Source organism: Schistocerca americana, chromosome 5 (assembly GCF_021461395.2).
Source record: "Schistocerca americana isolate TAMUIC-IGC-003095 chromosome 5, iqSchAmer2.1, whole genome shotgun sequence".
NCBI classification, from domain to species: Eukaryota; Metazoa; Arthropoda; class Insecta; order Orthoptera; family Acrididae; genus Schistocerca; species Schistocerca americana.
In genome coordinates, this window is record NC_060123.1 from 231,139,644 (window position 1) to 231,155,001 (window position 15,358).

At 45.4% G+C, this 15,358-nt stretch overlaps 1 protein-coding gene across 1 annotated transcript in view; it reads right to left on the minus strand.

Moving 5' to 3' along the window:
• LOC124615925 (cytochrome P450 6k1-like) overlaps positions 1 to 15,358 on the minus strand; it is a 111,002-nt gene that overhangs the window by 34,706 nt on the left and 60,938 nt on the right. Inside the window, exon 5 of the mRNA XM_047144109.1 lies at positions 3,963 to 4,162. Coding sequence (XP_047000065.1) covers positions 3,963 to 4,162 — 200 coding nt within the window. The remainder of the gene's footprint in view (positions 1 to 3,962; positions 4,163 to 15,358) is intronic.

Genomic DNA, 15,358 nt, shown 5'->3' on the forward strand with positions numbered 1-15,358 from the left:
TTGCAAATAAGACTGTACAGTACAAATAAAATGGCTAGACATGAACGTTTCTGGCAAATAAGCTATTTGTATGGTAACGTCATTTTCTGTTCTCTGCGGCGTTGAATGTGGTGAGTCCCCAAACCATCGGAACGCTTGATTTCGGTGCCTATACTCGAACTCCGCATCAGCGTGACTGATTTCGTCCTGGCTACTACGCGGCTACCGGCGGAATACAAACGACAACCGTTGTAATAAGGTAAAATGATCATGAAGTAATAGTGACAGGCGTACCTGCCATGGATGCGCACCGAAATGATGCACCCTAATGGTGAGAGGCAAGAGGACTTACGGAAAACAAGAATGAGGCTGACTCACCGATGTCTAGCATCCCGATGGAAGTGGAAGACTATTACACCGACGTCGTTGTTCCTGGATCACGTTACAGGTAGTTTTTAACGAGACATTGAACATCCGAATATATTGCAATTGTACAGTCAAATATGCGACACTGAAATAAATATCAGACATAAATATTAACCGTTAGAACACAAACGTTTACATTTACATCATAAATGGAATGTAGAATCAAACGCGTCGGCTCTTAATTGCAAAAACACGCGCACACAATATTTGTGGATTATGGCGCCATCTACGACAACGAAAGACAGCGGTTTGAGTAAACGCTACATATTTTTTGGGGTAGAATCCGAATGCGCAGTAAAAATTGAAGATTCCCATTTGAAAATACAAAGTTGGCTCCACCCACCCAGTGGTGTCGGAGGTGACCAGTTGCGGCAGAGACAGGTGTCCCCTTTTCTGATATTAACTTTTCACCTAGAATATTTTTTTTTCGTACGTTACGTCGTTTCCAAATGATTCAAATGGCTCTGAGCACTATGGGACTTAATATCTGAAGTCATCAGTCCCCTAGAACTTAGAACTACTTAAACTTAACTAACCTAAGGACGTCACACACATCCATGCGCGAGGCAGGATTCGAACCTGCGACCGTAGCAGTCACGCGGTTCCAGGCTATAGCGCGTAGAACCGCTCGGCCACCACGGCCGGCCACGTCGTTTTCGATATATTTAGTTGTATAAAGTTAAAACAAACACCCTGCATGTTTAATCACACATTTCATTAAGAAATAAATGTTTTGGGAAGCAGTAGCTACCTCATTTCCTTAAACAGGCCTCTGCAGGACGCTCTTGAGTTCTCACTACTTGGGAAAACATTAGCCTGGCTTCATGAGTTACCCCAAAAATCCAGCTTGATATTATGGAATAAAAGTGGTCTTTTTTTATTTTTGTATCACGTATTTCAGAGAACATCCGCACTACACACCCAGACCCGTTTAGGTGGTGGTGGTGGTGGTGGTTAGTGTTTAACGTCCCGTCGACAACGAGGTCATTAGAGACGGAGCGCAAGCTCGGGAAGGATTGGGAAGGAAATCGGCCGTGCCCTTTCAAAGGAACCATCCCGGCATTTGCCTGAAACGATTTAGGGAAATCACGGAAAACCTAAATCAGGATGGCCGGAGACGGGATTGAACCGTCGTCCTCCCGAATGCGAGTCCAGTGTGCTAACCACTGCGCCACCTCGCTCGGTCAGACCCGTTTAGGCACTCCAGCAGAACCGGGCATGCCCCTCATAGTCGAATCTGTCATCAAGCTGAAAAGTTCAGGAGACTATACTTGATTTACTATAACTGCAATGTTTTTATCACCTGCAAACAAAACGAAGTTGGCATCTGGGAATGTTACTGACGAAAAGTCATTGATGTACTCAAGAAACAGGAAGGGCACTAAGATCGAACCTTAGGGGACACCACATGTGTAGTTCCCAACTGAATGAAGCCTTGTACCTTAACAGACATTTCTTTCCTAATGGCCGGCCGGAGTGACCGAGTGGTTCTAGGCGCCTCAGTCTGGAGCCGCGCGACCGCTACGGTCGCAGGTTCGAATCCTGCCTCGGGCATGGATGTGTGTGATGTCCTTAGGTTAGTTAGGTTTAAGTAGTTCTAAGTTCTAGGGGACAGGTGACCTCAGCTGTTAAGTCCCATAGTGCTCAGAGCCATTTGAACCATTTTTTTTTCCCTAATGACACCTTTTGTTTACTGTCAGAGACATACGATATAATCCCTTTTGCTGCAGTTACTGTTACAACTTACTATTCTATTTTACTTAAGAGGATTCTGTAATGCCGGCCGCTGTGACCGAGTGGTTGTAGGCGCTTCAGTCCGGAACCGCGCTGCTGTTACGGTCGCAGGTTCGAATCCTCCTTCGGACATGGATGTGTGTGATGTCCTTGGGTTAGTTAAGTTTAAGTGGCTCTAAGTCTAGGGGACTGATGACTTTAGATGTTAAGTCCCATAATGTTTAGAGCCATTTGAACCATTTGATTATGCAATCTACACAGTCAAATAACTTCGACAGATCACAAAATATGCGAGTAACCTGTAAGTTCTCATCTATTAATTGAGTGCATTCTCGCTGTATGTGTAAATAGCCTCCTCAATTGCGGAACCCTTTATAAATCCGAATAATGACTTCGACAACGTATAAGGGGCGGCCAACAAGTTCTTGTCTGAAGGCCGTACAGTCCAGAATCGGTATGCCAGTCAGGCAAAATCACCGCGATTATTGAGGAAATCATCCCAAGTTGTAGATATCTGTTTATTAAAACACCATGTCTTGCTGCGTTAAGAAGTCCGTAACTGCCTGCTGCACATTCTCGCCCGGCAGGAATTGTCGACCCTTCAAGCCCTTATTACTACCAAAGGTGGGAAAATTGCATGGGGAGAGATCAGGAAAGTAGGGCGGTTGCTCGAGTATCTCCCACTTGAGTTGCCGTAACTTATGCTTTACGACATTTTCTAAATTGGGACGTGCATTATCACGAACTTGTCGCACCATTCCACAGCGATGGTTTTCGACAGACATGCTGCCCCATGAACATTCTTCATTTTCCATTGGATGTCTCTTACCGTTTATCTTCCGGGAATCGGGAAAAGAATGTCAACACGTTGGTCCAGTTGGGACACATTTGGTAATAACGTCGGAATAACTCATGTTTCCGCATTTACCCCACGCTATTCGGAAAGACGCCAATGTCACATTAGGCTCTTGCCCACATGCCGGTGCTTATATAGCGGGGTCGGATTCGAGCTACGTTGTCTATACGCTGCAGCTGCCACCCGTTATATAATTTCTTATCAGATAGCTAAGAAGCCCACTGTGTATTAACTTTTCTAAAAATTTTCGGAAATGCTGCCAAAAGTGAAACTGGACGGAAATTTGATGTTATTTCTTTATTTCCTTTCTTACCAAAGAAAGCACATTTCAGCCATCAGGAAATGTTCCACTGACAAATGACTGGCTATACTAATAACTTAATTTGTTACTAGACTCAGTACAACTCTCTTTAGTTAACTTCATCGATATTTTATCAGAACCTCTAGAACTTTTTGATTTTAAAGATATTGTGGTGGACATTACTTCTACTGATGTAGTTAGGTTCACATTCATATTACTGAAGTTATTTGTAACGACTGGTGTGAGATATTCCATGGTGGAATTTGATGAACCGGACAACTCCAGCCAGTAACTCTACGGTACTTCGCGTCTCATGAAATACACGTTCCTCAGAAAAGAATTCATACGATATGCAGATGTATCGCACAAGACAAATTACTTCATTTCCCTTCCGCAAGAGCTCGGCTGTAGCCAAGTTAGTTTGCACAGCTCCTTCTAGCAACGACTCTCGACGACTTGCACGCGGCAGTCGGAATACAGTTTTATGTCTTTGCTCGGAAATGTTGTTACCACACAAATTGCATTAATTCATAGACTAAAGACTATGCCAAATTCAGAAGACAGCACGTTTAGTTATAGAAAAATCATTGTAAATTAATGTACTTTTGTTCGTAAAATCAGCTGAGAATAATGTTTACAGAAAGTATTTTCTCAAAGCGTACTTACTTTTGGTATCGATGGTTTCATTTGTGTACCCGTTGTCCTGAGCCTCGCTCTTGTCTGGGTCAACAACTCCCTTGTTTTTGAGCTGTATAAGCAAGTCCATAAAATCTTTCCTCGTGATATTGTTCTTCTCCCTGTAGGCTACGGTGTCTGCAACCATGCGACGAAAGTATTCGCTGACCTCTGTAGCTCCGCCCTTTATCCTGTAAGGGAAATGTCCCATTTCTGAACTGGTAAGCGAAAGATGAGCAACGTTCTCATCAATTGCTTCAGAAAAAGGGGTCCTGAATGACCTGAATGCTTGCTGCAATCACAAGAATGAGTAGAGACGGGAAGGAATAAAACTACATGATAATAAACCTAAAATATAGAAATAGAAATACTCTGACGAAAATGTGAAGTACAGGGTGTGTCTGCGAAAGACGCTCGGGCTGGGTCCGCGGGTCGCGCGGAACGGCTATTGGCCGCCGCCACCACATCCGCTAGCCGCCGCCTCGCCCGACTCTCGGACACTAATATGCCGGTACCCCCGCCCGGTTGGCCGTGCGGTCTAACGCGCGGCTATTCGGGCGGGAAGAAGCGCCTGGTCCTCGGCACGAATCCGCCCAGCGAATATGCGTCGAGGTCCGGTGAACCGGCCAGTCCGTTGATGGTTTTTAGGCGGTTTTCCATCTGCCTCGGCGAATGCGGGCTGGTTCCCCTTTTGATGGTTTTTAGGCGGTTTTCCATCTGCCTCGGCGAATGCGGGCTGGTTCCCCTTATTCCGCCTCAGTTACACTATGTCGGTGATTGCTGCGGAAACAAGCTCTCCACACGTACGCGTACACCATCATTACTTTACCACGCAAACATAGGGGTTACACTCGTCTGGCCGCGCAGCATTAGCCGAGCGGTCTCAGGCGCTGCAGTCATGGACTGTGCTGATGATCCCGGCGGAGGTTCGAGTCCTCCCTCGGGCATGTGTGTGTGTGTTTGTCCTTAGAATAATTTAGGTTAAGTAGTGTGTAAGCTTATGGACTGATGACCTTAGCAGTTAAGTCCCATAAGATTTCACACACATTTGAACATTTTTTACACTCTTCTGGCGTGAGACGTTCCCTGGGGGGGTCCATCGGAGGCCGAACCGCACAATAACCCTGGGGCCGGTGTGTGGCGGCGGAGGGGTGAAGTGGACTGCGGTAGTCGTCGTGGGGTTGTGGACCACTGCGGCTGCGGCGGGGCCGGAGCTTCTCCGTCGTTTCTAGATACCCAGTTAACATTCAATACAATACATACAATACAATCTGCCAGTAGTCGGCTGCGCGCGCGCCTCCCCTGAGTTAAGCTTAAACAATGTTGTCATCTGCTTAACTTAAGCTTACCTTTATTTACAGTAGCTGTTAAAAATGATATCCCTCTGTGGTAACAGCAGCCTGACACCTCCTGAACACATTAGCAAACACTCGACGAATTTCGGCTGCCGAAATCTGGGGAATGACCCTGTCTTCCAACACTTCGAGCCTGTGGGGATTGGTTGTATACATCTTGTCTTTTAACATTCCCCAAAGACAAAAATCACACGGATTTAGATCTGGAGAACGAGGAGGAGAGTCAACTATCCTACCATCAAAAACACTTCGTATTGCTGTCATACACCACTGGCCATTAAAATTGCTACACCAAGAAGAAATGCAGATGATAAACGGATATGCATAGGATAAATATATTATACTAGAACTGACATGCGATTACATTTTCACGCAATTTGGGTGCATAGATCCTGAAAAATCAACCACCTCTGGCCGTAATAAGGGCCTTGATACGCCTGGGCGTTAAGTCAAACAGAGCTTGGATGGCGTGTACAGGTACAGCTGCCCATGCAGCTTCAACACGATACCACAGTTCATCAAGAGTAGTGACTGGCGTATTGTGACGAGCCAGTTGCTCGGCTACTATTGACCAGACATTTTCAATTGGTGAGAGCTATGGAGAATGTGCTGGCCAGGGCAGCAGTCGAACATTTTCTGTATCCAGAAAGGCCCGTACAGGACCTGCAACATGCGGTCGTGAATTATCCTGCTGAAATGTAGGGTTTCGCAGTGTTTGCATGAAGGACAGAGCCACGGGTCGTAACACATCTGAAATGTAACGTCCACTGTTCAAAGTGCCGTCAATGCGAACAAGAGGTGACCGAGACGTGTAACCAATGGCACCCCATACCATCACGCCGGGTAATACGCCAGTATGGCGAAGACGAATACACGATTCCAATGTGCGTTCACCGCGACGTCGCCAAACACGGATGCGACCATCATGATGCTGTTAACAGAACCTGGCTTCATCCGAAAAAATGACTTTTTGCCATTCGTGCACCCAGGTTCGTCGTCGAGTACACCATCTCAGGCGCTCCTGTCTGTGATGCAGCGTCAAGGGTAACCGCGGCCATGGTCTCCGAGCTGATAGCCCATGCTGCTGCTAACGTCGTCGAACTGTTCGTGCAGATGGTTGTTGAATTGCAAACGTCCCCATCTGTTGACTCAGGGATCGAGACGTGGCTGCACGATCTTTATCAGAGTCGGAAACGCGATGGTACACATTTCTCATCCTTACACGAGGCATCACAACAACGTTTCACCAGGCAATGCCGGTCAACTGCTGTTTGTGTATGAGAAATCTGTTGGAAACTTTCCTCATGTCAGCACGTTGTAGGTGTCGCCACCGGCGCCAATCTTGTGTGAATGCTCTGAAAAGCTAATCATTTGCATATCACAGCATCTTCTTGCTGTCGGTTAAATTTCGTGTCTGTAGCACGTCATCTTCGTGGTGTAGCAATTTTAACGGACAGTAGTGTAGTAGCATTGGCGACGTGTGGAGTTGTTTTATCCTGTATGAAATAACATCTTTACGTTAGATGTTAGTTAAAAAAAAGTATCCAGTATATTGTTCACACACCTGTTAGAACTTACTGTCTTATGGGGAATGATTGGTCCAATAATTCGTCTTACACCAGTTGCGCAGCACACTCCCTTTTTCGCATCATGCAGAGGTTGCCGATGTAACTCTTGAGGATTTTCGGAGCTCCAACGTCGATTGTTCTCATAATTTACGTACCACGACAAATGCAGCCACGCTTCATCAGAAAAAAAAGCATCTCATGATCAACTTCCCCGTCGTGCGTAGACTGTAACAACCAACCGCAATAACGATGTCGAGCAAGAGTATCTGAGTTTCTCAGTTGATGCGCTACCGTCATTTTGTAGGGTTTCAGTTTCAGTTTGTTCACAGCTCTGTGAGCAGATGCTCATCACGCACCAGTCTGAAGTGCTAAGCGGCGCAAAGATTTTCTCGAACTTCTTTCCAAGGCCTCCTCTATCTCGTCAAATTTATTTTCCATTAAAACAATAGGTTCTCTAGGCCTTCGTTTGTGTAACACAGATCCGTCTCATGAAATTTCTTCACTAATCTGCGTATCGTCGAATCATTGATAACAAGCGCCGGCCAGAGTGGCCGAGCGGTTCTGGGCGCTACAGTCTGGAACCGAGCGACCGCTACGGTCGCAGGTTCGAATCCTGCCTCGGGCATGGATGTGTGTGATGTCCTTAGGTTATTTAGGTTTAATTAGTTCTAAGTTCTTGGCGACTGATGACCTCAGAAGTTAAGTCGCATAGTCCTCAGAGCCATTTGAACCATTTTGGGAACAAGCACACCGGGAAATTTTAATATGAATTCAAGCCGACATTCCACATACGATTCTGTTTTTGCATAGTTCAACACAAGAAACACTTCATGTATACCATGCCGAATGGACACTCGACAGGAAACTCAAAATAAAAGACCCGGACACTCAATCGCACATTATAGAAGACACTAGCACGGTGTTTCTGCCTGATGACCGGGCCGAGCGACTTACGGGCAGGGAGAGCCGCGGATAGGGCGCAGTTGCAATAATGACGTCTAGCAACAATATTTGAAGCGATTAAACATGAAAAAAAATCAAAATAAGACACCATTACATTCAGTTGCGCAGTGTAGTTGGCACGCTCGAAGTATTGGTGTCCGAGATCTACGCATAGCGCCAACCGGCAGACGCAGTGGTAACAGCCTGCATATGCACCGCGCGACCCGGAACCCCTCCAGGGCGTCTTTCGTGAGACACCCATTAGTACAGAAGGAACACTTGACGCAACGCCTCCAGACTGGTACTGCAGTTATTTCCACACTCTGATTAATATTTCATTATTATATGAGGTTTTTTTCAGTATTTTAGGTACAGTACAAAGCCATTCATATAGATGAAGAACTGTCTGAGTACATGATGGCTATTTGATGCGTCTAACGTTATTTGAACTTTTCAAGTGGGGATCGCAATGCAGTATGCCCAGGTTTCGTGCAAGTGGAGCGTATCGTCATCTTTCGGACTTTCAGAAAGGTAGAATCATTGGGATGAGGAGCATCAGAGCGACAGATTGCACGGACAGTGGCTGTAGAGCAAGGGCTGCGAACATGTGGTGATAAGATGGACTCAGGATAACAGTGAAAAGAAAAACAGGTACAGGTCCTTCCAGAAGGACTATGCAGCTTGAAGGTTGTAGGACTGTTGTACTGGCTGTGAGAGCAGCCTCAGTTATCTAGAGTTACTGAGCCTACTTCACCGCTGACGCAATAACAAGGTCAAGATCCAGAATCAGATGGGGCATATTGTGGCATTCCGTAGTGTTTAACGATGAGTCACTCTTCTGCTCGTGGCGGTGAGGCATTTATAATATGGGCGCCCAGTAAGTCGCGCTACACATTTTTTTCTGAACGGAGGCTGGTTTTATTCAGGGTTCGAGTACACCATATTATTCCCCACTCTTTTGGCTAAAAAACCGTATTTTTCAATATAATCTCCGTTCAACGCGACGGCTTGGGCCACATCACAGGGAGAGCCTGTATGCGTGGTACCACTCTACTGTTCGACTGTGGGGCCAACGCGTTGCTGCATCAGTAACCTCCCAATCATCAGTTTACTGCTTTCCGTGGAGTGCATCCTAATGGGGCCAAACCGATGGAAGTTGGAAGGTGAGATAGCTGGACTGTGAGGTGGATAGGAAAGAATATTCCGATGAAGTTTTTTAACTCCTCTAGGGTGGGCAGACTTGCATGCAGCCTTCCGTTCTCATGGACAATGAGCAGTTCGTTTGGATTTTTGTCGCGACGAAAACGCTGTATCTTCAGTTTCCTGGTGGTGGCACAAAACACTTCAGAGTTGATCGTTGCAACATGAGGGAGAATATCAAATAGAATAACCCCTTCAGAGTCCCAAAAGATTGACGCCATGACTTTAGCAGCTGACGGTGTGGCTTTAAACTTTTCTTCGGAGGAGAGGTTTCGTGGCGCCACTCCATGAACTGCCGGTTTTGTTTCCAGGATGAACCCATATGTCATCATCTGTGACACTTTATGCTCTCTTAAGAGGCAAGAAATCCAGCGCGCACATAACATTGACTGCCGCAGCTGGTGGGCGAGTGTGTCAGCACTACCGCAGAGATGTCCACTTGTGCAACGAAGTTTTTGACTCTGATCGGCCGATCACCTCGAATGAGACTGTGCGCACGTTCCAACACTGCAGGAGCCATTGCTGTGTGCGACCGGCCGGGCATGCAGGAGACAAGATAGGTTTGCGTGATCTTGTTGCGATGATTACGGATGCTTCGCTCAAAGGTTACCATACTTCTGTTCACTGCCATGTCTCCATAGACATTCTACAAGCTCCTATGATTGTCTGCGATGCTCTGGTTTTCCGCCGAAAGACAGTCAATACCAACTCTCTTCTTGGAACGCACCTCCATTGCAGGCGCTATTTTGAAAGCTACGTATAGCGCCGCCACGTATCGAAATTTCACGAAACTACATAGGTGATGGAACGGGAATGTTCCACGATGTTTCAACAAATCCAGGATTTTTTTTTTCAACCAAAATTGGCCGAGAAAAATGTGTGTGGCATTACTTATCGAACAAACATCACCAGCCATTTGAGTCTTAACTATATACATAGTTAAGGCTCACCGGCCAATTGACCATCTTCTTCTGTGCGGATACACAAACAGTGCCCGAATACTTGCGGGAATCGGCAAAAAGCCGCGAGTAATGAGTATAATGGACAGGGGCACTATGAATATAGTGCGAAACAATAAGTTGAGAGCCGGCCGGGGTGGCCGAGCGGTTCTAGGCGCTACAGTCTGGAACCGCGCGACCGCTACGGTCGCAGGTTCGAATCCTGCCTCGGGCACGGATGTGTGTGATGTCCTTAGGTTAGTTAGGTTTAAGTAGTTCTAAGTTCTAGGGGACTGATGACCTTGGAAGTTAAGTCCCATAGTGCTCAGAGCCATTTGAACCATTTGATTTGAATAAGTTGAGAATGTGGGTCTCACGGGAGGCGTGCCAGATATAAGTCCCTGCCGTCGCACTATCCTCTGTGTATTCGGTGGCTCAGATGGAGCCGACATGGTAGCTCAGCGTGTTCGGTCAGAGAGCTGGTTCGCCTCTGTAATAAAAAAACTGAGTGGAAGAATCAACAAACGAACTTTAACGGACGTCATGTGACGTCCGCAACGACCAAACACAACGATCAACAACGAACAAAATGAAAAAAAGATGGATAGAACGTCTGCCGTGTACGCAGGAGATCCTGGGTTCGAGTCCCACTCGTGGCACACATTTTGAACTGACCCCGTTGACGTATATCAACTCCTGTATGCAGCTAGGGGTATTCATTTCACTGTAATTTCAAACTAATAACGGAACATATGCAAGGTCGCAAATACGATTGGTGAAACACTTTTAACTAGAGATATTCATAGCAATTGTATGATAATTTTTAGTATACATCGTCGAACAGCTGTAGAAGGTCATTACGTTCTCGCAGGAAATACGCCCGCGCAAGTAAACGCGCTAAATGCACCATGGAGCCAAAGGCAATAACTAGAGTAAGCAGAGAAATAATTCCTAATCACTAGCCAAAACGAAGGTTCAAAATAGCTACAGAAGAAAAGTATACATAGTTGTATAGATCTGTTATAGTGAAATGATTGATTGGTGAATGCACACAAAGTCAAAAGTACACCTCATGTAGCAACTGTAACTAGGAATAGTTATGTTAATTTTTTAAAACTGGTACAATAGCCTGCCGGTATGGCCTTGCGGTTCTAGGCGCTACAGTCGAGAACCGCGCGACCGCTACGTTCGCAGGTTCGAATCCTGCCTCGGGTATGGATGTGTGTGATGTCCTTAGGTTAGTTAGGTTTAAGTAGTTCTAAGTTCTAGGGGACTGATGACCTTAGAAGTTAAGTCCCAAAGTGCTCAGAGCCATTTGAACCAGAGCCTGAGATATCACAAACTGATTTAGGGGATCACATGATTGAAAATATAGTGAAGCAAGGTGGATAATGAAATTAGTATTGCGTATTGCATCCGTTGCTGGCTATACCAGTTGCTACACGCCTCGGCAACGCACAGTCTTCGGCTGTGTTGATGGGGTATTGCAGTCCATGCTGCTTCCACATAGTGCCAAAGTTGAATCCGGTTTAGCAGTGGGTGGTGTATCCTGGGACGCTTTCTGTAGGCGAACAGGGAGGCCATGGCAGCTATTGAACCCGAAGGGCGACGGAGAAATCTTGAACATTGCATGCCACGTGTGATAGGGCATTGCAATCTGGCCGTCGGCAAGCTCCGAAAGTATGGGAGGAGAACAGACTCGAACACTTCAGAGATGTAACGCTAGCTGTTTAGTGTACCAGCAATGGGTACAAGGGGTGTGCGGGAATGGAATCCAATACCATCCCAAACCCTAGTGCATGAATCAGGCAGGCAGCAGAGGGATTCGTCAGTAAAAACAATTCCGTTCCATTTGGTTGTTCATGTATATGGTTCATCGCACCACTGGCGGTGCAAGCGCCTGTGGTGTTGACTCAGTGGTAAACGCAGCAATCGACGTCTTGCGGATTGTTCAGTCTGCTGCAAACGACGTCGAATGGTACGCGCGGACACTCCTTTTTACGCAACAGACCGAATTTGTTGTGATATGGTCCGTAATGTGGCAGAGTGATCCATCAGTGCCATTTGCGCAATATTCCTGTTATCAAATGGAGTGGTGCACCGACGTAGGTGCAATTGGTCCCACCGGTCCGTCGTTACCTTCTGCATCCAGCGATTACAGAACCGCATCTTTGTTGCTTGGTCCCATCTGATGCAATCATCGATTTCGCTGTAGGATAATTCGCAATCCCTAGAGGTAACTATTCTCAAAAATGGTTCAAATGGCTCGAACACTATGGGATTTAACATCTGAGGTCATCAGTTTCCTATACTTAGAACCAACTAAACCTAACTAACCTAAGGACATCACACACATCCATACCCGAGGCAGGATTCGAACCTGCGACCGTAGCAGCAGCGTGGTTCCGGACTGAAGCACCTAGAACCGCTCGGCCACAGCGGCCGGCTAACTACTCTCCCTCGGTCGAAATCCGAAGCGTGCTCGAAAGACGCTCGTTGACGTCTGCGAGGGATACTGAAGGTGCTTATGTAAAACAATCGCACGAAAGAGCAGTTCCATTACGTCCACATGGCCATCTGTCCTCCCTTTATACAACGCGTGCATGTGACACTACTAGCGCCCGTGATGTTGAAAGGTGGCTTCACTGAGTCACAGCGCCAGAGATTGCGCCAAAGAGTATGATTCCGCCGCCTCCACTGGGGCAGTAGTAGTTCAGAGGTTGCCGTGGGCAGTGCATGTTGAGAGGATGTCGATAGCAGTACTAGTTGAGGGCATGTCGTGTGCAGTTGTTCTGTTGGGCGAGACAGCAGATGCTGTTCGATTGGGGATGTTGTAATGATCACAGTGTATTTTTCGTCAATATATATGAAGGTAACAAAAAAAAAATTATTTCAGATTTCCTAAATAACAATGCCTCTTGGTCACAGGTTCAGTCAACAAAGCATCTAGCTTGTGCTCATGTATTAGACTGTAATTCTGGTTTCTATATTCAATTATAGTATTTCTGGTTTTTTTAATTACTTCATTGTAAATGTGTTATATCTTGTCGTAGTGAGGAAGAACCGTGCCAGATGTGTACGTTGAATCACACTTCCACACACAGAACAGTTACACTTGTGCTTTGTTGTTTCGTAGCTTTTATAGTTGCTGGGGACTTAATTAATCAATTGTGTTAACGGAAATTTCCCTTCATTCTTTGTTGTTATTCTATGCAGTCAGATTGCGTACTAATACTACTCAGGGCCAACCGGTTACGAGACTTCGTAACCGGACATACATCTACGAAAAATTATTTGCATTTTATTTAATTAAGCCCCCGTGCAATGTGCGCTTGCGCTGAAATGCTAATTATGTGCATCTCTCGTTGCCGAAAACGATTGCTGCAAATTTCACCTGATCTGGTTACTCCCATCAGGATGTTGCATTTTGGGTGGCCAGTAGTGTAGATTGTCTGTAGATAATTGCTTATCTTTGGCCAACCAAATGAATCACCACCTAGATCTTATAGACGACAGAGTATCTGTACCAATAAATGGCTAAGTACCTGGTAGTCTAAATGACTAACCAAACATTACTCGAGGAATGCACAGGCCCTAAACCAGCTTGCTCTATAACCTGATCTATCACCCATGCATACAGAAATGTGTAGTATGTGATGGGAAGACGTATACTTTCGTACCAAAATGCAGCCTGCCATCTTCAAGAGCTCAGTCAGCATGTGTTTCAAGCGTTGTAAAAAATTCGTCAGAGTCGGAGATGTTTGCTTTCCTGCCACATCGAATACAAGTGTGTGTTCGTGCTGGTGTGGAACACACTTCATACTGATGTTGATACTGAGCGAGGTGACGCAATGGCTAGCAAACTGGACTAGCATTCGGGAAGACGACGGTTCAAACCCGCGTCCGGCCATACTGATATAACTTTTCCGTGATTTCTCGACACCGCTTCAGTCAAATGCCGAGATGGTTCCTTTGAAAGGGTACGGCCAATTTCCTTCCCTTACCCGATTTGACCAATGACCTCGCTTTTTGGCCCCAACTGACGTTGATCATCAATTCCAAATGGAATTAATGTTGAACCGTTTAATACTTGTTACGTGATGAACATCACAAAATTTGATAAATATCTGATGGTGCTTCATGGTGTAACACTTTCCATTTACGTAGTGTATAACAGGAGACAAGGATAGTTGTAGAACTCTCTGCCTCCCTCCTCAATAAAACATGCTACAAAAATATTAACCTTACTGCCTTCAGTACACAACAAGAACCAGATCAAATAAACTCGTGGCACAGGGAGAAATTGTGGTTACGAATCAACTGTGTTGTGTGTTCTTAGTTTGTCCCTACCACAAACAGTCTCTCGCTACTTACCTGTCAGCAACAAACAAACAGATTCATTCCTTTACTAGGAATGTGGGTATATCAGTGGGCGCATGATGTATACTGGTTTCACAATATCAGATTTATTTGGCGCCCCATCCTCTGCATGCCATGAAAAGTTCAGACCCTAGCGTCAACATTCCCTGTATAAAACATAACTATTCTAATCACAATAAATTTTAAAAATACATCAAAACCTGACACTTACCTGCTTCGCTTTGCTCGTTGCTTCACATATTCAGTTCGACTAAATTTGACCCGACACAGACATATTGACAAAATCACATCTCAGTAACGACTGCCTTGGCTTTGCCTATCCACAGACACTCTCTCCAAAATTCGAATAACATTTTGTACGCTTGAAAGCACAAAAAGTGGCCACGCAAAATCGCAGATGTAATCAAAGTCGGGTCAGCACTGTCACGAATGAAATACAACATGTCATTTTTCCGGATACTTTGAGGACCTGGGAATAAGAATTATACTCGAAACATTACGCAAAAATAGTTTTCCTCCATTAAGTTTCTGGGGTGCAGCCGCATAAATTCTACTTCTAATATTTGGGCCATGTTCCGTTCGGCTGAAAAAGTCACTCGGAAGAGGACAGAACGGTACGTGGCCGAAATATTACAAGAAGAAGTGGATTTTAATGCGGGTGTACACCCAAAGTTTAATGGAGAACTCATTGGCCCGAGAAAACATGAACATGCACAAGAATTGTATTTTTTGCTTGCTACATTTATTCCAATAAGACACCAAAGCTTTTCTGCAAATAAAATACGGTGCTATTAAGCTATAGATATAGCTGATAGACCCTTTACAGGAACATGCATGTTGATCGTCACTATAGTTCAATGAACTGCTCGCTAGGCTTTTTAGGGAACGGGAGTAGAGGTTGGATTCAATTTAAAATTTCGACAGGGATGTAATAATAATAATAATAATAATAATAATACATTGATGAATTAATTGGATCATAGTCTAGCAGAAGGGCGAAGATG